We start from the raw sequence: 24,317 nt of genomic DNA, 5'->3' as shown, positions 1-24,317 counted from the left end.
CATATGTTGGTTTGCAAAACAAGCCTCAATAAATTTGAAAGGATTGAAATTATACAAAGTATGTTCTCTAACCACAATGGAATGAAATTAAAAATCAATAATGGAAGTAAGATTTAGAAATTCACAAGTATGTGGAAATTAAACAAAATACTCCTTAATAACCTAAAGATAAAAGAACATATCACAAGGGCAATGAAAAAAAATACTTTGAGATGAATGAAAACAAAAATGCAAGCTACCATAATGTATGAGATGCAAGCTACCAGAATGTATGAGATGCAGCTAAAGTAACGCTCAGAGGAAAATGTATAACTGTAAATGCCTATAATAAAGCTTTCAAACCACCCTACCCCCACAAATACCCACCACTCATTCTCTATCATGTTATTCTATTTCAGTGCCTGACACTCTTGTTGCTATGTTTATATTGTGTCTCCCTGCACTAAAACAAAAGCTTTCTGGGGGCAGAAACTTTGTATTGTTCACTGCCTGGCCATACTAGAACAATAGCTATAGAACATTACCTGACCAGCTTATGGGCTTAATAAATATTCTCTGACCAGGACACCTGGGTGGCTCAGTCGATTAAGTGCCTGCCTTCGGCTCAGGATCCCACATCAGGCTCCTTGTTCAGCAGGGAGCCTACTTCTCCCTCTGCCTGCCACTCCCCCTGCTTGTGCTCTCTCTCTCTGACAAATAAATAAAATCTTTAAAAAAATAAATATTTTTCTGACCAACATAAAGTCAACATCTTAGAATTACCACTCACATTTATAAAATTCTTGACTGTCTCTCCAAATTTCTGTTCAGTTAGCCTATTATTACAACTGACACACCTTCCTACCAATTTATAAAATTCGGGATCCCATCAACATTTTTTATTGAAAATTGCATATATTATTTCTTTAAACTGTTGAAAAAGAAATCACTCATCTTGAATCAAGTCAAATAAAAAATGCCGTTCACCTTTGAACATGGGTTTGAATTGTGCAGGTTGACTTATATGTGGATTTCTTTTCCTTTTAAAGATTTATTTATGTATTTATTTGTCAGAGAGAGAGAGAGAGCACAAGCAGGGGGAATAGCAGGCAGAGGGAGAAGCAGGCTCCCCACTGAGCAGGGAGCCTCATATGGGATTCGATCCCAGGACCCTGGGATCATGACCTGAGCCGAAGGCAGATGCTTAAGTGACTGAGCCACCCAGGCATCCCTGGATTCCTTTCAATAAATACACCACAGTACGGTAAATACATTTTTTCAAAGTCATAAGGAAATGACTTTCTTAACATTTTCTTTTCTCTAGCTTACTTTATTGTAAGAATATAGCATATAATACATGTAACATATGAAATACATTAATTGACTGTTATCAGTAAGGCTTCCAGTCAATAATAGGCTACTTATAGTTAATTAAGCTTTTTGGGGGTCAAAACTTATATGCAGTACAGCATAGAGGATATAGTCAGTAATACTGTAATGATGTTGTATGTGACAGATAGTTACTATACTTATCATGCTGAGCACTGAGCAATGTATAGAATTGTCAAGTCACTGTTATATACCTGAAACTAATATAACACTGTATGTCAACTATACTTCAATAAAAATTTAAAAAAGAAAAAAAAATAAAGTTATACACAATTTTCGACTGTGAGGGGGTCAATGCCCCAACCTGTGTTGTTCAAGGGTCACCTGTAAAACTAAAATATAATTAGTATAAAAGGAAAAAAGAATGGGTTACACAACGGCTAAGCCAATGTCCCTACTTCTCTGAATTGTAGAATAAGAAATCATTTCTCACTTACCTAATTTAATTCCAGAGTACTAAAAGCAAGCAGGGAAAGAACAACTATGTAAATGCTTGAAAGAAAACTAAAGCTCCTTAAAACAAACTATCAGAGCTTATGTTATCAAAAGTAATTAGAGCTAAATGATTAACATTTTCTAAAAAATAAAACATTTAAAATTACAAGGGTATCATGATAAAAACAACTTACACAGTCTTTTTGTCCTGTCGAAGAAGTTTAGAAGAAAATTCACTTAGTACTTCCAGGAAAGCCAGATTAGGAGGTGGATATTCTTGTCCTTTCTGATTTTGGTATTTAAAGGCAAATTCTATGCCATCCCTGAAGCAAAAGAAAGTAGCACCTTATTTTTCCAGATAAGGCGTATGTATATATAGTTCTCTCAATGGGCTAGAATTTCAAAGTTGGGAAGGCAGGATAATCATCACTGAACGTAGTAAAATCTGATAAATTTGAAGCGTAAAACAATATTAATTTGTATGACATATTTGCTTAATAATATTCTATTATTTAAAGTATAAAACCTTAAGTTGTGAAACAAAGCTAAATTCCTATGTGTATCTTGTAGGGGTACTACAATACCCTAGAAAGATAACTAGAGTGTTGGTTCTCAGAGTTGGTCATGGTGTCGAGCAGCTGTGTGAGGTATTTAACATTTTCTGTTCATTCAGTTTTCAGTTATGAAATAACGTAGACCAAATCAGCATTGCACAGTGTTTTTAAACCCATGTCTCCTATAACATCTTCTCACTGACAGACCAGACAAGAACATTTTGTTAAACTTTACTTGCTATACTTTACAAGTTGAAAAAACAGGCAGTTGAAGTGTTTTTCAAATTAAAAAGGCCCTTCTAGTTGAGACTCACCAGACTACACAATTTCTAATGTTCTTATAACTTGAAAATTCAATCATCTGTCACTTTAAAAATGGGTCAAATAACAGTTATTTCAGTTAAATTCCAGTAAACCAGATTCTGTATAACAGAAAGTATTTATTCAGCTCACTCACTTGTGAAGTGTGGCAACTGCTTCTCGTGTCTTGATCTGATCCAGTCCGAATGTAAGGGCAAAGCGACGTGCCAATTCTTTAATGCCGCTGACATGGGCAGATGTCCTGTCTAGGTTGGGACCTTGCTCTTGAACAAGTTCATTAAACAACTGGTTGAAAGAAAAAAAAAGGAAAAAACCTACAGCTAAGAAATATTTGTTTATTTTATATATTATTAGAACAGGTAATATAATTTAAAAATATTTAAAAGGCATTTGGTAAAATATGTATTTCCCTCCTTGCACTGAACTGTAGCCACATTGTTCCCCTTCTCCAAGTCATCTACTAGTACTAATTTCTTGAGCTCATTTTCATGCTAGTTGTGTAATGAAATGCAGACAGGAATTTATTTCTTTTTAAGAAAAAATAATATATTTTGGGCTGGGGAAAGGAAACATGTTTATAGAAATATATTTGCAGTCATAAACATCTATGTATTATTTTTGTTGTTTTAATAGGGATGGCAATATATGAAATATAGGGTTCAGAACTTTGATTTTTCATTTACTATATCTTAGACAAGAACATTATGTAGAAGACATTTGATATATGGGGTGACATTTCCCACCCAACAACAAAATATACAAAGAAGTTCTTAAGCTGGATGGAGGGGTTTTATAAATTACACATACATTACATATATTGTGTCAAAATAACAACAACCAAATAAATCCTGAAGTACTAAAGAATATAAAAGGTATCATCATTCTACCACCAAGGTTAGAAACTTAAATTTATCTGTACACATCTGTCTTCCCTCCTATTATGAGAGGTGAATAGTCCAGGCTTTCATCTAAAGCCACTCCCTCCTTATATACTAGATCTCACTCCATTTTACCTATTCAGCAATTTTGCTCCTACTCTTACTGCTCCCATGCTTTGCTCCTATGCTGTCCCGCATCCTTAACTACTCCCTATACTATATGCATGCATTTTAAAACCCCAAAATACAAAAAAACATAACTCTTAACTCAATCTCCTATGCCAGTTATCAATACGTTGTTTTGATTCTCTTTTTTTGGCAAAGATCCTGAAAAATACTGTTTACATTTGTTTTCTTCACTTCCTCAAGCCCTATCTTTCAATTCACTCTTATACCATCCCACTGAAATAGCACTTCTATCACTTTTATTAATTATGTTATTCATCTTTTCAGTTTTCTTCAGCAACACATTGGCCTGAACTGCTTAGTGTCATGACTAGAAACAGCAGTTCTTCCAAACATTTCAAATGTATCCACAGGTAATTATTTATAAATTCTTAAACTTCAAAATGTTTCCAGAGATGGTTGTACACAATAGCCTTAAACTTTAAATTTTACACTTAAAATGAATACAAAGAATGTATCTCTGTGCAAAATTCAAGGAATACAAAAATAAAAGTTCTCCTTCCTCTTTCCCACTGAATATCATTCTTCTCTCCAAAGGTAATCAATGTTAAAGTTTCAAGGTTTTCTAGACCGGTTTAGATACATTAATATACTACATATACAAACTTTTAACATAAATGATAACTATACTATGTAGTCTGTCCTGAAACTTGCTATTTTTCTTTTATTTTCTTTTTCAAGCTTTTATTTAAATTCCAGTTAATTAATATATGCTGTAGTATTAGTTTTAGGTGTAGAATTTAGTGATTCATCACTTACATACAACACCCAGTGTTCATCACAAGTGCCCTCCTTAATACCCATCACCCATTTAGCCTATCCCCCTGTCATCTCCCCTCCAATAACCCTCAGTTTGTTCTCTATTGTTAAGCACCTGTTTTCTGGTTTGCCCTGTTTTTTTCCTTTTTTTCCCTGTATGTTCATCTGTTTTGTTTCTTAAATTCTGCATGAGAGAGAAATCATATGGTATCTGTCTTTCTCTGACTTATTTTGTTTAGCGTAATAGTCTCTAACTCCATCCACGTCATTGCAAATGGTAAGATTTCATTCTTTTTTAAGCTGAGTAATATTCCAGTGTGTGTGTGTGTGTATGTGTGTATAACGGCTGCACCAGTTTGCATTCCCACCAACAGTGTAAGAGGGTTCTCTTTTCTCTGAAACGTGCTATTTTTCACTTAATATTTTGTCTTAAAAATCTTTTAGCTACTTCAGAGTAACACACTTTAACCATTCCTCTGCTGATGGGACATTTAGACTATCTTCAATTTTTCAATATTACAGACTTGCTGTAATAAACATCTTTTACATACATATCTTTGTGTGTACCTGCATGTACCAATGTAGATACCTAGCAGCAAAAACAGTTGACTTTTAAAAGGAATATCTATCTTCAATTTTGAAATATCCTGCAAAATTATATTTCAAGAAGGCAAAAGCAATTTCTTTCACAAGGGACCTTTTTATCCACATCTTATCAATCACTGGTATTAACCATCATTTAAATTCATGCTAATTTGCCCATCAGTGATAAATATGTTTCAATTTTTATTTCATTAATTATTAATGAAGTTATGCCTCTTTTCATATGGTTATTGGTTTTTAAGATTTGCTCTTCTAGCTTTTCATATCTCTTGCTCACTTTTCTATGGGATTTATCTTTGTTACTGATTTGTTATGTATGATTGAAAATATTTCCCTGAACCTGTCACTTGTTTGGAGTGTTGGTTGATGTATAAATGTATTTGAGTTTATATACAAATACCTATAGCCCCACACACCCCCTGAAATCTCTGTATTAATTCCGTAGGCATTTATTAGGGACTCTTATCTATATAACATATGTGATTTTTTTAAAAAAATATTTATTTATTTATTTGAGAGAGCAAGAGAGAAAGCATAAGCACGGGGAGGAAGAGGGAGAAGCAGACTCCCTGCCGAGTGGGGAGCCCGATGTGGGGCTCCATCCCAAGACCCTGGGATCATGACCTGAGCTGGAGGCAGCCGCTTAACCAGCTGAGCCACCCAGGCACCCCCATATGTGATTTATTTTCTTATTTGAATATTATTCTTGCCTTCTTCATTAAATATTTTTAAAATATATTTCTATATTTTTCTTTTTAAATGGTTACTTTTTAATGTCTGTTTGGCATTTCATCTGGTCCAAGAGTGGAGCACTTTAGGACTTCATCTATTTGAAATGTGAACTATAAGATTATTTTCCAAAGAAAAGACATATAACACATGTCTTTGTACCAGAAAGTATCCATAGTAATGTACTGATACAGTGACCTAGTTTAAATGAGGTAAGATATACCTAGTACATACTATGCACATAAAAGTGTTCAATAACCTTAATTCTACTCTTTATCTCTTTCAGATTTCTTACCTGCTGTAAACTGAGAATGAGGGTCTTGGCACACTGAATTTTATCAATCTGCCTGGTTTTACTCAGTGTTTCCTTAATAATATCACCATAGTCATTGTAATACTGTGAGAAAAAGAAAGAAAACACAGCCTTAAAATTACTGAAATTTCATGAGACAAACAGTGGATTGGTAAAAGAAATGGAAAGGGGAGTTCAGGAGTGTTTAATTTCTTCATCTTAAACATAATGAGAGATAAAAGATATTGTCTAAAGTTAAAGGAATACACATTTGATATTTAAGATTATGAAATAACTAACGTTAACTGAAAAACTGGGAATTCTAAGAGGAGGGGAAGTGACACAGGTAAACAAAATTCCTTCTTCTTTGTAACATGGATTCAACAGATACTACTTAAAAGGTGACAAATCAAGAAAGAGAACTTTGGTAGAAACCTCGCAAAGAACTAAAACCAAAACAGTTAAAATTGCTTACTCCTGGGGAGTAGGCCTACATAAGGGGGAAGGGAAGATTAGGGTAACAGACTTTTCATTTAATATTTTTGTACTATGTCATTCCTTGCTCCCCCAACATGACTGTATTTTACTATGGTAATATAAAAAAATAAAAACATCGACTTCTTCAATAGTGACTGAGAAAAATTTAATTTCTTTATAATTCAAGTTTTTTTGACATAGGATTTAAAGGATTTTCCTTGTGAGTAAATAATTAAGAAAAGCCTTATTTAAAATCACTGAATCTGGATGTTACTTCTAAGCTAATGCCTAAAAACCTACGACCTATGTGAAGGAGTATATTAGCTTGGCAATTGGACTTTCATAATTTTCAAAAGATGGGTATGCTTTCACGATGTGAGATGAAAAAGAGAGAAAGATATATTAATATACTAAAATGGTTCAACAGGCAAATCTCCAATAAATTCATATTTGTAACAGTCACATAGGGAACTGGGGCAAAAAGCCACATAACTGAGCATATGTAATAAAGAGTAGCAAATAACTATTACAATACTCTCAAAAAAATTAAAGCTTACAATGAGCAGAGGTGCAAAAATTGCTAAGGATGATAACAAGTTTTGGTTAAAGCTCATTTCTTGAAACCAATACATATTGTTAGGGGATGAAAAGGGAAAAACCACGGTAAGCTCATATTCATCCATTAAAACCGTGTATAGACATTACTTTAGGAAGCTGTCTCAGGTTCCTTTCACTTAAGTCTCTCTCTCTATCCCATGTTCTCTTTGCAATTTGTACATCTATCACTACAATAATCACGCTGAGGCTTTATGGTCTAATGGGAAGAGCTAAGCTTTGAAGCTAGACAAACCTAGAATCAAATTCTAGTTTTTGCTACTTATACTAGTTATGTGACCTCTGAAAGTTATTTAACCTCTTTGAGCCTTAATTACCTTATCCATAAATGATGTATTCCCTACCTCATAGGATTAATCAACAAACATACATAAAAGCCTTAGAACAGTGTCTCAAATCTAAATGACATGGAACACAGACAACCACTATTCTTATGATACATTATATTATGTTTGCATTTCAGTTTCTCTATTAATCTATAAGCTCCTTAGTGCAGAAATCATGTTTTATTTAAATCTCTATCAGCACACTGCTCACACTGCAGTTATCCAGCAAAATATGATGAATTAGTTATTATGTCATAACTAGAACTGGACCATAACTAAACATGGATAAAGACAGAAGTGGATCAATGGCATACACAATATTCTGAACATGGGCAAAACAAAACACTATCTGTGACAGGAGTACAAGGTAAAAACAGATAAACTGAGAAGTGTGCCTGTCATAAAGACTTCTGAGCACTGCTTTTTTTAGAGGGTCAGAAACAAAACGGAGCTTAAGGAAAGCAGAGCAAAGAGCCAGAAAGGTGAGTACCTATCAAAATCCTGCCATATAAAGAATGGTTTAAAACTCTTCAACATCTCCTTAGCTCCCTCAGGAAAAAAATCCAGGCTACTCACACAGCATATAGTTACTAGTGACACTTTCTTTAAATCTTACCTCTGGCTCCATTCTCATAAGCAATCTATGTTGCTACATCAATTACTTGCATTTCCCCCAAAGAATTCACATTGTTCTGTGTCTTTGTACATGAAGGTCAATCTGCCCCCGAGCCTTCCCGGTACTTCTTTGCTTACTAATTTATCTTTATCATCTTAGACTTAGTTCAGATGTCACTACTAAGCAGTTTCCATTAACCCTCATATTTCTTAAGAGTGGGGTGTCTGTTTCATACATCTCCAGGAACCCCTACACATACCTCTATTATAGTATATAATGTAATTGTCTAATTGTTGACAGTCTTCAGCTTTAAACTACTTTAGAGCAAGAATTTTATTATTAAAGATTTATTTATTTGAGAGAGAGTGTGCACAAGTTAGGGGGAGGGGCAGAGGGAGAAAATCTTCAGACTCCCTGCTACATGTGGGGCTCAACCCCAGGACCCAAGAGATCATGACCTGAGCTGAAACTAGAAGTTGGACGCTTAACCAACTATACCACCCAGATGCTCCTAGAGCAGGAATTTTAAAAATATTTGTAAAATTTAGTACCTGGCAGGTGGCATGCGTACATGGTACACATGGCACACTTACAAAAATGTCTTAAAGAGATGTCATAAGGAAGAGAGATTAGGTTTCTTCCATGTTGATCAAGTGAGTTTATATACCTCATGAAAATAAGAAGGTATTCTTTCAATAAATGTGAGGATCTCCTACTTTATGGGGTTGATATAATGGTATAGATTGACAAAAAGCTTATACTTCTATAAAAGAGAGAAACCTTAAATATATCAAAAAATCATCAACAATACATGGTTACCTGGCAATTTAGCTTCTGTTATCTTTTCATTTTTAAGTGCAAATTTCTCTGCCACTTAGATGGAAGGAGAAAAATAAGACTATGAAACTATACCTTCATGTAGTGTTTAAAGATGTCTGCAGCCGCATGCATGTCAACAATATCATAAATGATAAGTTTGCTGAAGGCAGCAAGTAGATTCCTTCTTTTATGTAAGGCCTCAATTTTATTAGCTTCATCTTCTTCATCACCCTCTAACCACAGAAAATAAATTGGTTATGAACTTTGGCCCTTTATCCAAGGTAAAGCAACGTAGACAATCTGCATAATCAAACACCAACTTATAACTTTACAAATAGTACAATTCAGTTTTAGGTAAGATAAAAACTGTTAGTTACACTGATTATTTTAGGGTGCTATATTTAGTTATATGCTTATTAAATGTTTAGTAGTTACCAAGGTTCCTATCCTCTAGGAAACTGTCATAGCAAAGACTGAGGTAAGCAAACCATACATAAATATTTTTCTGATATTTTTATCATAAAAATACTTTTGTCTGTTTACCTTAAAAAGCTATCTCTTCTCATTTCAATATTCTTTACATGCTATTAGCTATATTCCAACAGAGAAGAAATTTCTGGAAATTTTTAAGACACAGGGAAAAGTTTTCTTTTAGAAAGAAGTATGTGGGGAGTAATGAAAATATATGGAGATGTTAGTTTTCAGTGCTTATCTTACACATGGTTACATTATCAGCATGAAGTATATTTTGCAAACCATTTATGCTCATATACATTTCTAAAAAAAAATGTAGGCTCCACGCCCAGTGTGGAGCCCAACATGGGGCTTTAACTCACAATCTTGAGATCAAGACCTGAGCTGAAATCAAGACTTGGATGCTTAACTGAGCCACCCAGGTGCCTGTACACATATGCAATTTTTAAAACAAAGCTTGCTATTAAATACTTTCAAAACAAGCAGTATTTCTTCCTCAATTTTTTTAATTCTCAGACCCCACAGGCTTCTTTTTTTAATCCTAGAAAAAATGTCTTCACAAGGCTCCAGAAGTTGACACATTTGTTTTAGGCTCTGTACTGACTGACTCTCTTGTCTTGGCCTCTGCCCTTAGTTAGGGAGTGTTCTTTCTTTCCTTTCTTTCCTATATATATATATATATTTTTCCCCCCCATGAAAGAACTTACTCAACTTCTCTCTTCCCTTCTATTAATTGGTCCTGCTGTGAAGCACCAATACTTTGAGAGGCTGGAAATCTTTTTGCTTAAGACAAGTAGTAAGTAAATTTTATCTCCTGAGATTAAAATGGACTCTATTAAATAGAGACTTTGTTTCACAATTTAGTATTTTCTAAAATGTTCTGTTAAGTAAAAAACACTCCTATAGCACAAAATAGATTCACGGATCAGATACGCTACAGACTTTAAATCATCTATTTTACAACTAACCTATCCAACACTAATTATAATTATTTATATTTGGTCTAATTATGCTACACATTATCATTATTCAGGTTCAGCACAATTTTGACCTGTGAGGCTTTTTTTTAAAAGATTTTATTTATTTATTTATTTATTTATTTGAGAGATTGAGACAGAGATAGTGACAGAGATAGTGAGAGAGAGCACAAGTGAGGAGAGGGAGACCCTGACACAGAGCTCGATTCCAGGATCCTGGAATCATGACCTCAGCAGAAGGTAGAGGCTTAACTGACTGAGCCACTCAGGCACCCCAACTGGGAGGTTTAACAATCTTTCAACACTTAGTATCTCATAGTTATATTTTGTTAATTTAAGTACTATATGATGATGATTCAGGAATAGAAAGGAACTTGGGGCTTTCCTTTAGAAAAACTGTGAACCTGGACACAGTTCAATTAGAAATGTATCTATCCTACACATACATTTTACACATACGGGAAATGACAAATGTGCACAATTATTCATTATAGCATGATTTATAAGAGAAGATTGGAAATGAGCCAAACATCAATCAGTAGGAGATGGATAACAAAAATATGCTATAAATAATGAAATACTTGTATCTGTTGGAAAAGAATAAAGAAGCTCTATATGTAGTGATAGGGAAAGTCGTCTAAGGTACTACTCTAAAGGAGGGAGATTTCACTGTGTACATTTTTATTCTTGTTGGTTTCTGAACTACATGAATGTATTAACTTATATTTATATTCTCAGAGAAAGAGAGGGAGAGGGAAAGAGAGAAAAAGAGCAAGTGAGAGTGGGGGGAGGGGCAGAGGGGAAGAGAGAATCTTAAGCAGGCTCCACGCCCAGTAACAAGCCTAATGCACTGTTCAATCTCACCACCTTGGGATCATGACCTGAACCAAAATCAAGAGTCAGACACTTAACCAACTGAGCAACCCAGGCACCCCATAACTCTTTTTAAATATTCTACTACTTTTTGGGACTGAATTTGACTTATTTCCTAATATCTTTTGGGGTTGGTAAAAAAAAAAAATCAACATTGGGGCATGTGGGTGACTCAGTCAAGCGTCTGCCTTCAGCTCAGGTCATGATCCCAGGGTCCTGGGATCGAGCCTTGTGTCAGGGTCTCTGCTCAGCGGGGAGCCGACTTCTCTCTCTTTCCCTCTACACTCCCCTTCCCCCGACTCATGCTCTCTGTCTCTTTCTCCCTCTCAAATAAATAAAATCTTTAAAAACAAATAAAAAAGATCAACATTGACAAGATAATAGCTACAAATACCCATGCTCTGGTTCTCCTCGTCTTGGTCAATGAAAACATGATCCATCACAAAACTGAGCAGTTCAGACTGAAGTCCAGTATCTGGATTAAACACCAAAGGCTGAAGGCCTTCCCTTCCACCTGTCATTAATTGGTGGCTAAATATCATCAGAAGATCACAGAGTAACATGAATGCCTGCAATGCAAAAGGAATTCATCAGTAATATATAACTACAACTACAGATCAATGTTAAAGAAAACATACTAAATTAAATGCACTTCAGTAACAATACCATAACACAAATCGAGTATTTAAATTTTAACTATTTAAAATAGTTTTAATTTCCAAACTTAATGAAATTACTTTTTCTCATTAAATACTAGTCCCACTTAGACTTTTTCCCCCTAAATAAAATACTCTATTTCTTTTACTTGGCTGTATTAATTTAAAACAATTAAGAGATTTTGACTTGGGGGAGGAGTTAAGATGGCGGAGGAGTAGGAGACACCGTTTTCAGCCGGTCCCCCGAGTCGAGCTGGATAGGTACCAGACCAGCCTAAACAAACACAGAACCAGCCTGAGACGCAGGAAGACGCATCTGGATCTCTACAAATGAACATCTCCAGCGCTGAGTATTGAGGTACGAAGCAGGGAGCCATGAAACTGTGCACAGATATCGGAAGATAAACGGAAGGGGGAGGGAGCCGCCGCGTTCGGGCGCCGGGAAGCGGTAGCCACTTGCACGGGGGAGCGGGCGGGGCTTGCGGACGGCACCCGCAAAACGGCAGACTGAGACCGTGAGCCGGGTGCGCGCGCCACCAGGCATCTCGTGGAACACCGGATCCCGGTGCGCTCACTGGATCCAGACTGAGACCGGGAGACCCGGGAGCGCGCGCGCGGGGCGGCTGGCGGCATTAGAAACACAAAGGACAGAGACGCGCCGGCCCTGGAGGTGAGGGCTGGGACGCCGGGTGTGGGGCGCACATCCCGGGACGCTGCAGGGTTGAGCAGCACCAACAGAAACAGAGTTAAAGTGGCCAGAACATTAGTAGAGATTGGGCCGCAATCCTTCTGTTCCGTGACAGAGGCTGAAATTTGGCCGCTGCTGCTCTGACTCTCAGAAGAGGCACAGCAAACCGCCAGGGAAAGCCGCCAGACAACAAAAGCCTGGAAATACCGGCTCAGGGAGTGCCCATCCCCATCCCCCCTCGCAGGGGACGCCGAGACTCTACCCAAACAGGGCTGCCTGAGTATCGGCGCGGCAGGCCCCTCCCCCAGAAGGCAGGCTGAAAAATCAAGAAGCCCACAACCCGGGCTCCTGGGTGGCGCAGTCATTGAGCGCCTGCCTTCGGCTTAGGGCGTGATCCCAGCGTTCCGGAAAGGAGTCCCTCATCGGGCTCCTCCGCTGGGAGCCTGCTTCTTCCTCTCCCACTCCCCTGCTTCTGTTCCCTCTCTCGCTGGTTGGCTGCCACATAAATAAATAAATAAAATCTTTAAAGAAGAAGCCCACATCCCTAAGATCCCTATAAAACAAGGGGCACGGCCTGGGACCCAGTCAATAATTTGGGCTCTGGAAACCCCGCAACCTCTCTTCATCAGAATGACAAGAAGGAGAAGCCCCCCCCAGCAAAGAAAAGACAGTGAGTCTGTGGCCTCTGCCACAGAAATAATGGATATGGATGTAACCAAATTATCAGAAATGGAATTCAGAGTAACCATGGTCAAAATGATGAGTAGAATTGAAAAAACTATTAACGAAAAGGTTACTGAGAATATAGAATCCCTAAGGACAGAAATGAGAGCGAATCTGACAGAAATTAAAAATTCTATGAGCCAAATGCAGGCAAAACTAGAGGCTCTGACGGCCAGGGTCGCAGAAGCAGAGGAACGGGTTAGTGAATTGGAGGATGGGTTAATAGAGGAAAAAATGAAAATAGAAGATGGTCTTAAAAAAATCCACGCCCACGAATGTAGGTTACGGGAGATTACTGACTCAATGAAACGATCCAATGTTAGAATCATCGGCATCCCCGAGGGGGTGGAGAAAAACAGAGGTCTAGAAGAGATATTTGAACAAATTGTAGCTGAAAACTTCCCTAATCTAGCAAGGGAAACAAACATTCGTGTCCAAGAGGCAGAGAGGACCCCTCCCAAGCTCAACCATGACAAACCTACCCCACGTCATGTCATAGTGAAATTCGCAAATATTAGATGCAAGGATACAGTATTGAAAGCGGCCAGGGCAAAGAAATTTCTCATGTACCAAGGCAAAAGCATCAGAATTACGTCAGACCTGTCTACACAGACCTGGAATGAGAGAAAGGGTTGGGGGAGCATATTTAAAGCTCTTTCAGAGAAAAACATGCAGCCAAGGATCCTTTATCCAGCAAGGCTGTCATTCAGAATTGATGGAGAAATAAAGACATTTCAGAATCGCCAGTCACTAACCAATTTTGTAACCACGAAACCAGCCCTACAGGAGATATTACAGGGGGTTCTATAAAAGTAAAAAGGCCCCAAGAGTGATACAGAACAGAAAGTCACAGCCAATACAAACAAAGACTTTACTGGCAACATGGCAACATTAAAATCATATCTCTCAGTAATCAGTCTTAATGTAAATGGTTTGAACCATCCCATAAAACGTCACAGGGTTGCAGATTGGATAAAAAGAAATGACCCATCCATTTGCTGTCTACAAGAGACTCATTTCAAACCCAGAGATGCATTCAGACTGAGAGTAAGGGGATGGAGTACCATCTTTCACGCAAATGGACCTCAAAAGAAAGCTGGGGTAGCAATTCTCATATCAGATAAATTGGATTTTAAACTACAGACTATAGTTAGAGACGCAGAAGGGCACTATATTATTCTTAAGGGAAGTATTCAACAAGTGGATATGACAATTATAAATATATATGCCCCCAACAGGGGAGCAGCAAGATACACAAGCCAACTCTTAACCAGAATAAAGAGACATATAAATAAAAATACATTAATAGTAGGGGACCTCAACACTCCACTATCAGAAATAGACAGAACACCCTGGCAAAGACTAAGCAAAGAATCAAAGGCTTTGAATGCCATACTCGACGAGTTGGACCTCATAGATATATATAGAACACTACACCCCAGAACCAAAGAATACTCATTCTATTCTAATGCCCATGGAACATTCTCAAGAATAGACCATGTTCTGGGACACAAAACAGGTCTCAACCGATACCAAAAGATTGAAATTATCCCCTGCATATTCTCAGACCACAACGCTCTGAAATTGGAACTCAACCACAAGGAAAAATTTGGAAGAAACTCAAACACTTGGAGACTAAGAACCATACTGCTCAGGAATGACTCGATAAACCAGGAAATCAAAAATCAAATTAAACAATTTATGGAGACCAATGAGAATGAAAATACAACAGTCCAAAACCTATGGGATACTGCAAAGGCAGTCCTAAGGGGGAAATACATAGCCATCCAAGCCTCACTCAAAAGAATAGAAAAATCTAAAATGCAGTTTTTATATTCTCACCTCAAGAAGCTGGAACAGCAACAGAGGGACAGGCCTAATCCACGCACAAGGAAGCAGCTGACCAAAATTAGAGCTGAAATCAATCAAGCAGAAACCAGAAGTACAGTAGAGCAGATCAACAGGACTAGAAGCTGGTTCTTTGAAAGAATCAATAAAATTGAGAGACCACTGGCAAGACTTATCCAAAAGAAAAGAGAAAGGACCCAGATTATTAAAATTATGAATGAAAAAGGAGAGGTCACGACGAGCACCATTGAAATTGGAAGGATTATTAGAAATTTTTATCAACAGCTATATGCCAATAAACTAAGCAATCTGGAAGAGATGGAATCCTTCCTGGAAACCTATAAACTACCAAGATTGAAACCGGAAGAAATTGATTCCTTAAACAGGCCAATTAATTATGAAGAAATTGAGTCAGTGATAAACAACCTTCCAAATAACAAAACTCCAGGCCCGGACGGTTTTCCTGGGGAATTCTACCAAACATTCAAAGAAGAAATAATACCTATTCTCCTAAAGCTATTTCAAAAAATAGAAACAGAAGGAAAGCTACCAAACTCATTCTATGAGGCCAATATTACATTGATCCCCAAACCAGGCAAAGACCCCATCAAAAAGGAGAATTACAGACCGATTTCCCTAATGAATATGGACGCCAAAATCCTCAATAAGATACTTGCTAATAGAATCCAACAGTACATTAAAAGGATTATCCATCACGATCAAGTGGGATTCATACCTGGGATGCAAGCGTGGTTCAATATTCGCAAATCAATCAGCGTGATACATCATATCAACAAGAAAAGACTCAGGAACCATATGATCCTCTCAAGCGATGCCGAAAAAGCATTTGACAAAATACAGCATCCTTTCCTGATTAAAACCCTTCAGAGTGTAGGAATAGAAGGTACATTTCTCAATCTCATAAAAGCCATCTATGAAAAGCCTACTGCAAATATTATTCTCAATGGGGAAAAGCTGGAAGCCTTTCCCTTAAGATCAGGAACTCGACAAGGATGCCCACTCTCGCCACTATTATTCAACATAGTACTAGAAGTCCTTGCAACAGCAATCAGACGACAAAAAGGGATCAAAGGTATTCAAATTGGCAAAGAAGAAGTCAAAATGTCTCTCTTTGCAGATGACATGATACTCTATATGGAAAACCCAAAAGAAGCCACTCCCAAACTATTAGAAGTTATAGAGCAATTCAGTAACGTGGCAGGATACAAAATAAATGCTCAGAAATCAGTTGCATTTCTATACACGAATAACGAGACCGAAGAAAGAGAAATTAGGGAATCCATCCCATTTACAATAGCACCAAAAACCATACGTTACCTTGGAATTAACTTAACCAGAGACGTAAAGGACCTATATTCTAGAAACTATAAATCACTCTTGAAAGACATTGAGGAAGACATAAAAAGATGGAAAGATATTCCATGCTCATGGATCGGAAGAATTAACATAGTTAAAATGTCCATGCTACCCAGAGCAATCTACACTTTCAATGCTATCCCGATCAAAATACCAAGGACATTTTTCAAAGAACTGGAACAAACAGTCCTTAAATTTGTATGGAAACAGAAAAGGCCCCGAATCTCCAAGGAACTGTTGAAAAGGAAAAACAAAGCTGGGGGCATCACAATGCCAGATTTCGAGCTGTACTACAAAGCTGTGATCACAAAGACAGCATGGTACTGGCACAAAAACAGACACATAGACCAGTGGAACAGAATAGAGAGCCCAGAAATGGACCCTCGGCTCTTTGGGCAACTAATATTTGATAAAGCAGGAAAAAACATCCGGTGGGGAAAAGACAGTCTCTTCAATAAATGGTGCTGGGAAAATTGGACAGCTACATGCAAGAGAATGAAACTTGACCACTATCTCACACCATACACAAAAATAAACTCCAAATGGATGAAAGACCTCGATGTGAGACAGGAATCCATCAAAATTCTAGAGGAGACCATAGGCAGCAACCTCTACGACATCGGCCAAAGCAACCTTTTTCATGACACATCCCCAAAGGCAAGAGAAACAAAAGATAAAATGAATTTATGGGACTTCATCAAGATTAAAAGTTTCTGCACATCCAAGGAAACAGTCAGAAAAACTAAGAGGCAGCCCACGGAATGGGAGAATATATTTGCAAATGACACTACAGATAAAGGACTGGTATCCAAGATCTACAAAGAACTTCTCAAACTCAATACACGAGAAACAAATAAACAAATCAAAAAATGGGCAGAAGATATGAACAGACACTTTTCCAATGAAGACATACAAATGGCTAACAGGCACATGAAAAAATGTTCAAAATCATTAGCCATCAAGGAAATTCAAATCAAAACCACACTGAGATACCACCTTACGCCAGTTAGAATGGCAAAAATAGACAAGGCAAGAAACAACAATTGTTGGAGAGGATGTGGAGAAAGGGGATCCCTCCTACATTGTTGGTGGGAATGCAAGTTGGTACAGCCACTCTGGAAAACAGTGTGGAGGTCCCTTAAAAAGTTAAAAATTGAGCTACCCTACGATCCAGCCATTGCACTACTGGGTATTTACCCCAAAGATACAGACGTAGTGAAGAGAAGGGCCATATGCACCCCAATGTTCATAGCAGCAATGTCCACAATAGCTAAATCGTGGAAGGAGCCGAGATGCCCTTCAACAGATGACTGGATTAAGAAGCTGTGGTCCATATATACAATGGAATATTACTCAGCTATCAGAAAGAACGAGTTCTCAACATTTGCTACAACATGGACGGCACTGGAGGAGATAATGCTAAGTGAAATAAGTCAAGCAGAGAAAGACAACTATCATATGATTTCTCTCATCTATGGAACATAAGAACTAGGAAGATCGGTAGGGGAAGAAAGGGATAAAGAAAGGGGGGGTAATCAGAAGGGGGAATGAAACATGAGAGACTATGGACTATGAGAAACAAACTGAGGACTTCAGAGGGGAGGGGGGTGGGGGAATGGGTAGGCCGGTGATGGGTAGTAAGGAGGGCACGTATTGCATGGTGCACTGGGTGTTATACACAACTAATGAATCATCGAGCCTTACATCGGAAACCGGGGATGTACTGTATGGTGACTAACATAATATAATAAAAAATCATTAAAAAAAAAAAAAAAAAAAAAGAAATATGTGTTAAAAAAAAAAAAGAGATTTTGACTTGAACTTAAAAAAATGACTTAAAGCCAACTCTGGAAATATGAAATTAATATAATAAAACATGACAGGTTAGAAATCATATACTGCTTAATTAAATAAGCATAAATCTTAAGACAAACTGTATTACCCAACAAATTAAAATGCAGTTCTCTAAACCTTAAAGCTATTATTTAGGATTCTTTAAAAATCTAATGAAAAAACGTCTAACAATAGATTTAAAATTGAATTTAAGACCATTCACATAAAAATCAGTAACTGAAAGCTTGCCAACAAATTTAATCACACAAGGGAACTTTCAAAACATTTCCCTAAAGAGGAAGTATTAGAGTTAATGTTGTCAAATTTGCCCTATTTAATGGATAGTATGAAATAAGCCTGTATCATCAGTTTACTGTAACTGAATGATTTTGTTGTGGGATAACTGAGGGCTCTGATAACTCAAAACAATTCAGTTACCCCCTTCTAAATATTGATTTCTATGGGAAAACATAATTTTGGTATGTATTTGGAGATGTCTGTATACTTGGCTGTCCACCTCCAGAATGAATCATGGCAGTTCATGCTCCGACTACACAATCATAAATTACGTAAATATATTTAGAAAGAGCCACTTGAAAAGGGGAGCATAAAGAGAATCCAGGGGAAAATATATATATTTTTTATTGAGGCCATAGTTTTAGATATCACCAGTGATGATGTAGAAACCATGAATTTTTGGTTTAAATGTCCTCAGCCAGGTACTTTTAGACAGCAGTGATGGGGTTCAGAAGGTTTAGAAAATAAGGTTTAGGGAAGACCATCTCTGTTCCCATTTAAAATAGATGCTGATAACTTTACTAGACACCTGTGATAACCTACTTGTAAGAAGGGATAGCAAAGGATAAGTACTACAGTACTCTTTAACCAGACTAACTAGACATTTTCTAGCCTAACATTATGATAGAAAAAAAAAACAGTATGGAAAAAAGTACTGTTTTATAGAATAGTACTTTATCTAAAAGTACTTCACAATAGGATAGTATAATTAAACAGTTTACAAAATCACTTTATGGAAATGGTATTGCCTTGGGCTATACTGCCCCTACCCAAGGAGTGAGGAGTCTGTTGAACCAATGTGATATACCCACCTGCACCCCTACTATTCAGGTGCAGGGACTTAGGGACTCCTTGCCCTAACAGACCTGATTCTGCTACCAAAGGCTGCACAGGTCTCCTCCCTAGGCGTACTGTATCCCCTGTGTGCATACTCCTAGGTCCCAGGGTGGATGTTTGAGGGGATAATGTGACAGAGTTTGGACATGTGGTCTGGAGTATTTACATGTGTGTGAGAAGTTCTTCCTGGTGTGATGAGAAAAGGGTGGACCACAGGACAGCTCCTCAACCCTCCCAGTTTTAGGACAGAATTCTTACAAATCAGGAATTATGGAACCAGGTCATTATGACAGTGTATTTGTTTAGGTAAAAAGACCTATAGCAAGATAGTTAGCTTGCTTTGTTAAGTTAAATATTCAGACATCCATATTCTTGTCCCAGGTTCCATAAATGTTAGGAATAGATCTGTACGCTAAGAACTGCCAAAAAAAATTACCTCTTCTTATTGTTCTTCAACATATTTAGTAATTTTGTATTGAGAGCTCTTAACTGATAATTTCTTACCTGTTCCTTCACTGGAGTATTAACATTAGATAGGCACTGTTGGCAAACAGCCAAAAAGGATTTCACGGTTTTCCTCAATACCAACAAATCCTCCTGTAAGACACAATCAAATTTGTAAACATGAATTACAATATCCTAGAAAACTGATACAAAAGAAAAAATAAGTGGAAAATAGCCAATTGGTTTATTGTTAAGGAAATTTATAAAATCAAACTTACTTTTGGGAACCAAATTATATAGTTATTTCCTAGTTATCCTAATGGAAGGGGCAGCAAAACTGATAATCCCAAACACTCAATTCTATTTAGCTATGGAATGCTCAGTATGATTTCCTCCAACATATTTTCCTTTATAAACATGGTTTATTTGGGTTGGTATTAAAACTATCAGTCTTCCTAAATAAATGCTAGTTGGTAATAAGGTGAGGGAGCACAGCAGCACACTGAAAAAAATCAATTAAGCAACAAATATGTACTGAACTTCTCCCATATTCTCAGCACTCTGCAAAATGTCAAGGGAAAAAAAAATAATTTTAAGACCGTGTCCATGCCCTCAAAGAGTTAACATCCTAGCAGGGAATTAGACCAGAGAGTAATTAAGTGTTCAATTTTTTTTTGTATTAACTCTAACTGTAGCAGAGAGAGCTGAGCTGGAGGGACCTTCATAATAGGATGGTCTTTAATTTAAAATTGAATGAGTGACCAGGATTTAATTAGATGACCACATAACGTTCAATGTGAAACACTTGAAAAGTATAAAAGGAAATTTAAATTTATCAAGCACCTAAATGTGTCAGGCACTGGTTTGAGGTCGTACTGCTACATAATTTAATATTTATATTGATTAGAAGTAGTCATTATTAGCAAGGGTTTGAAACCAGGACTGTCTGATATCAGAGCTCAAATTCTCACTAATGAGGAAGACACATGAAGATAATTCAGTATTACATCGATATTTAAAATAGTAATGAAGAGTTATTAAATTAGCAATGGCTGATGATGTAGAAATCACTTTTTAAAAGTACTCTATTAAACTAAAGTTCTTGAAGCTACTTTTTTTTTTTTTTTTTTGGTTCAGATGACAATACTTATTCCTTTTTGGGATCTTCACATCCCAAATAAAGATAAACTTAAAAAATTATACACATTTCCTTTTGCTAATATGAGTGTAGTATTTGGAAGAAAGAATAAGCTCATTCTGTGCAGAATAGTAAAAAGAACACTGTCTTGAAAACCTTTGCTTCTGCAGATGAACATCCAATAACCAAAACTCAACATTCGTTGACCTTCTCTAATTTCAAAGATTCATTATACATTAGGGGAAATAGACAAGAAAACAGGCAGCTGCAATAGAATGTAAGGAGTACTATGTTAGAAAGCCTAATCCAGAGTCAAAAGCAGTCACAGAAGGGTTCCCAAAAAAGATAACATGTAAGCTGAGTTTTTGAACAACTAAAAATTATCTAGCTATAGAAAAAGGTATCCCAGAGGGCACAAAATGTTCAAAAGCCTGAACATGCTTTTGAGAGCCTGTTAATTTACTGTAACTGGGGCACAAATAGGGAGGAGAGAGCAAGAGAGAAAGCTGAAGAGGAAAACAGGATCCATTTCCATTTAAATGGATAATCACTTAAAACTCCATGTTAAATCATCTGGATATTATCCTAATGGCAGTAAGGAACTACTGTAGAGGAATTTTTATCAGAAGAGTACTAAAATTTTGTTTTCAAGAATCATATTCTAAGCAGATGGAGAATGAAGTGGAATAGGGAGGCTAGTTAATGGTAAATACAATCTTCTGCTGAATGCTTACTATGTACCCAGTACTGTGTTCTAAGGGCCATACATTTAAATCTCACAGTGTATGAAGTAAGTGTTGATACTCCTTTTCTACAGATGAGGAAACAACTTCAGAATACCCATACATTCTAAGTGATAGAGTAAGGATCCAAATATGGGGTTATCTGACTCTTCTGACGTTTAAGTTCATGCTCTTAATCATTATTCTATGTCTCCTTACATATTAACAAAGGCCACAGGAATAATTTAGAATGAGGACCTAAAAATAAAATGTTGGCAGTAAAGGTGTGAATAGATTGAAGAGAAATTAAAGCAGCAGCATAGAACTTATGAACTCATCAGAATGGGGGCTGTTGATTAATCGTAAGTTTTTAGGTCGTCACCTACTAGGTGCATGATGGTGTATGTCACTGAAATAGTTCACACACACAAAAAATGCGAACATTTTGGAGATGATGATCTGAGATTCCTTAAAAATAGGAGATGTTTAGTAGGCGGTTCAATATAAGAGTTCAAAGCCCACAGGAATGAATTTGAGCAAGAATAAATATCTGGGAGTCTCCCACATTTAGATGGTAACAGAAGAGAAGGAAGTAAATGAGATTACTGAAGGAGGGAGGATATGCAGAGAAGGGGGACAAAAGTATCCTGGGGAACACCAATATATAACGTCGGCTGAGAAAGAAGAGCACATGAAAAAATCTAAGAAATGGTCTGAATAGGAATAAAAACCAGGAAAATATGGCATCTTCTGGAAAGAAAACATTAAAAAATGTTAAGAAAAAAATTAAAAATCCATTAAAAAATGGCTGTTGTAATTTAACAATTGACAAACACCATAAGAGAAAAGACAAGCTAAAAAAAATCAGAAAGTATCCCATATAAAGCAATGATAAGGTTGTGAGTGACCTTGGGGAGAACACTTCTAGTGGAATTAAAAGGGCTGAAGTCAGACTGCAGTGGGTTCAAAGGAAGAAAAAGAAGGAGGCAACTCTTTCAAAAAAGTTTGTCAAGAGTCGAAAAAATAAGATGGCTGCTAGAGAGGTCTTTTGAGATTGATGGAGGATTTGGGGGGATTGTCTTTGTTGATCCTTTTTTTTTTTTTTTAAGATTTATTTATATGAGATACAGTAAGAGAGAATGAGAAAGAGTGAGCATGAGCTGGCGGGGGGGGGGGGGGGGAGGGCAGGGAGCAGAGGGAGAGGGAAAAGCAGACTCCATACTGAGCAGAGAGCCCAATGCCACCTGATCCCAGGTCCCTGGGATCATGACCTGAGCAAAGGCAGATGCTTAACTGACTGAGCCTACCCAGACACCCCTGTTGATCTTTTTAAATAGAAAAATTTTGAGAATGTTTGCTGAATGAATAACTGAAAGAAAAACAAAAAGTAAGCCAGGCTATCCACTATCTATGTGACCTTAGAAAACTTATTTTGTGTTTCAGGATTACAGAGCTTAAAAATCTATAATTGAATTTGAACTATGAGGTTCTATGGCATTCTGTGATTCTGTTGAATTAACTCCTAGGTACTCAGATGAGAACAGATAGGTGCTAACTGGTATACCTCCTAGTATTCAAAGGATGAATGTTCATTTTTTCCCTTGCTGGTACCTAGAATAGTGTTTGGCACATGGCAGGTGTTTAATAAATATTTACTGAATGAAATGCAAGTATACATAATACAGATGATACTACAATCCTAGGGTCAAATGTGTCATGTGTTCATTTTATCAAACACTGAAGAGAGTTTTTAAAAAATGATGCTAGGAGGTATTAATGCTCCTTTATTTCCTTAAATTTCTTGGCTAGTGTGAAAGCAGCAGCCTAGGGAATCAGCTATCTTTGGAGTTGGAGGCAAAGTATTCCTTTAAAGGTCAATCATAAAGCAGATATGTCTACGTAAAATGACAACTTGCCAATTCATTTGAAGAGCTGTAAATTTAACATCGCAACTAAGTAAGCAACCTACTGATGACTAATCAGAACCATTTTAAGAAACTGGAAAAGGGAAGCAACCAAGAAAATAGAAGCTAAAGGCCTTTAGCAGTAAATTTTGGACTAGATTTGGATGCAACTTAAATATTGAGTGCTCAAGAAAGTTAATTTTATTGTAGTTAATTAGATTTCATTAAAAGAAATATAAATATCAACAGGTTTAGGTAAATGGGCAGAGATATTGTATATTTTAACTAATCTTATATGGTAAATCCCTTTAAACAGCTGGGAATAGAATTCAGGTCCTTGTGTATTTCTGAATACAGTACTTTTATTCACTCTACAATTTCCCACTTCATTATGTGGGCATTTTACTATATTTCATTTGATTTAAACAGCTGGAATATGATTCCCAAGACTGTGATTGTGCTCAAGTTAAGGCAGGCAGCCACTACTGGGATACATGGTAGTAAATATCTTTAGAAATTTTCAGGATGTTAAAACAAAATTTTAAAAG

General features: G+C 36.8%; 1 protein-coding gene and 1 long non-coding RNA gene across 7 annotated transcripts in view; one reads left to right on the top strand and one right to left on the bottom strand.

Annotated features, from left to right (window-relative positions):
- Window positions 1-6,751, top strand: part of LOC130544370 (uncharacterized) — a 34,798-nt gene extending 28,047 nt beyond the window's left edge. Inside the window, exon 2 of the long non-coding RNA XR_008960597.1 lies at window positions 6,120-6,751. This is a non-coding gene — a long non-coding RNA (uncharacterized LOC130544370). The remainder of the gene's footprint in view (window positions 1-6,119) is intronic.
- STAG1 (STAG1 cohesin complex component) overlaps window positions 1-24,317 on the bottom strand; it is a 432,120-nt gene that overhangs the window by 30,035 nt on the left and 377,768 nt on the right. For all 6 annotated transcript variants that reach the window (XM_026497089.4, XM_057315808.1, XM_057315810.1 and 3 more), the window contains 6 exons: window positions 20,066-20,158; window positions 11,697-11,871; window positions 9,072-9,211; window positions 6,129-6,230; window positions 2,815-2,963; window positions 1,998-2,126 (listed from right to left, as the gene is read on the bottom strand). In XM_026497089.4, coding sequence (XP_026352874.1) covers window positions 1,998-2,126; window positions 2,815-2,963; window positions 6,129-6,230; window positions 9,072-9,211; window positions 11,697-11,871; window positions 20,066-20,158 — 788 coding nt within the window. The remainder of the gene's footprint in view (window positions 1-1,997; window positions 2,127-2,814; window positions 2,964-6,128; window positions 6,231-9,071; window positions 9,212-11,696; window positions 11,872-20,065; window positions 20,159-24,317) is intronic.

The sequence above is a fragment of the Ursus arctos genome, unplaced genomic scaffold, assembly GCF_023065955.2.
Source record: "Ursus arctos isolate Adak ecotype North America unplaced genomic scaffold, UrsArc2.0 scaffold_20, whole genome shotgun sequence".
Taxonomy (NCBI): domain Eukaryota; kingdom Metazoa; phylum Chordata; class Mammalia; order Carnivora; family Ursidae; genus Ursus; species Ursus arctos.
The sequence above is the reverse complement of the archived record's forward strand: the minus strand, read 5'-3'. Positions and strand labels throughout refer to the sequence as shown.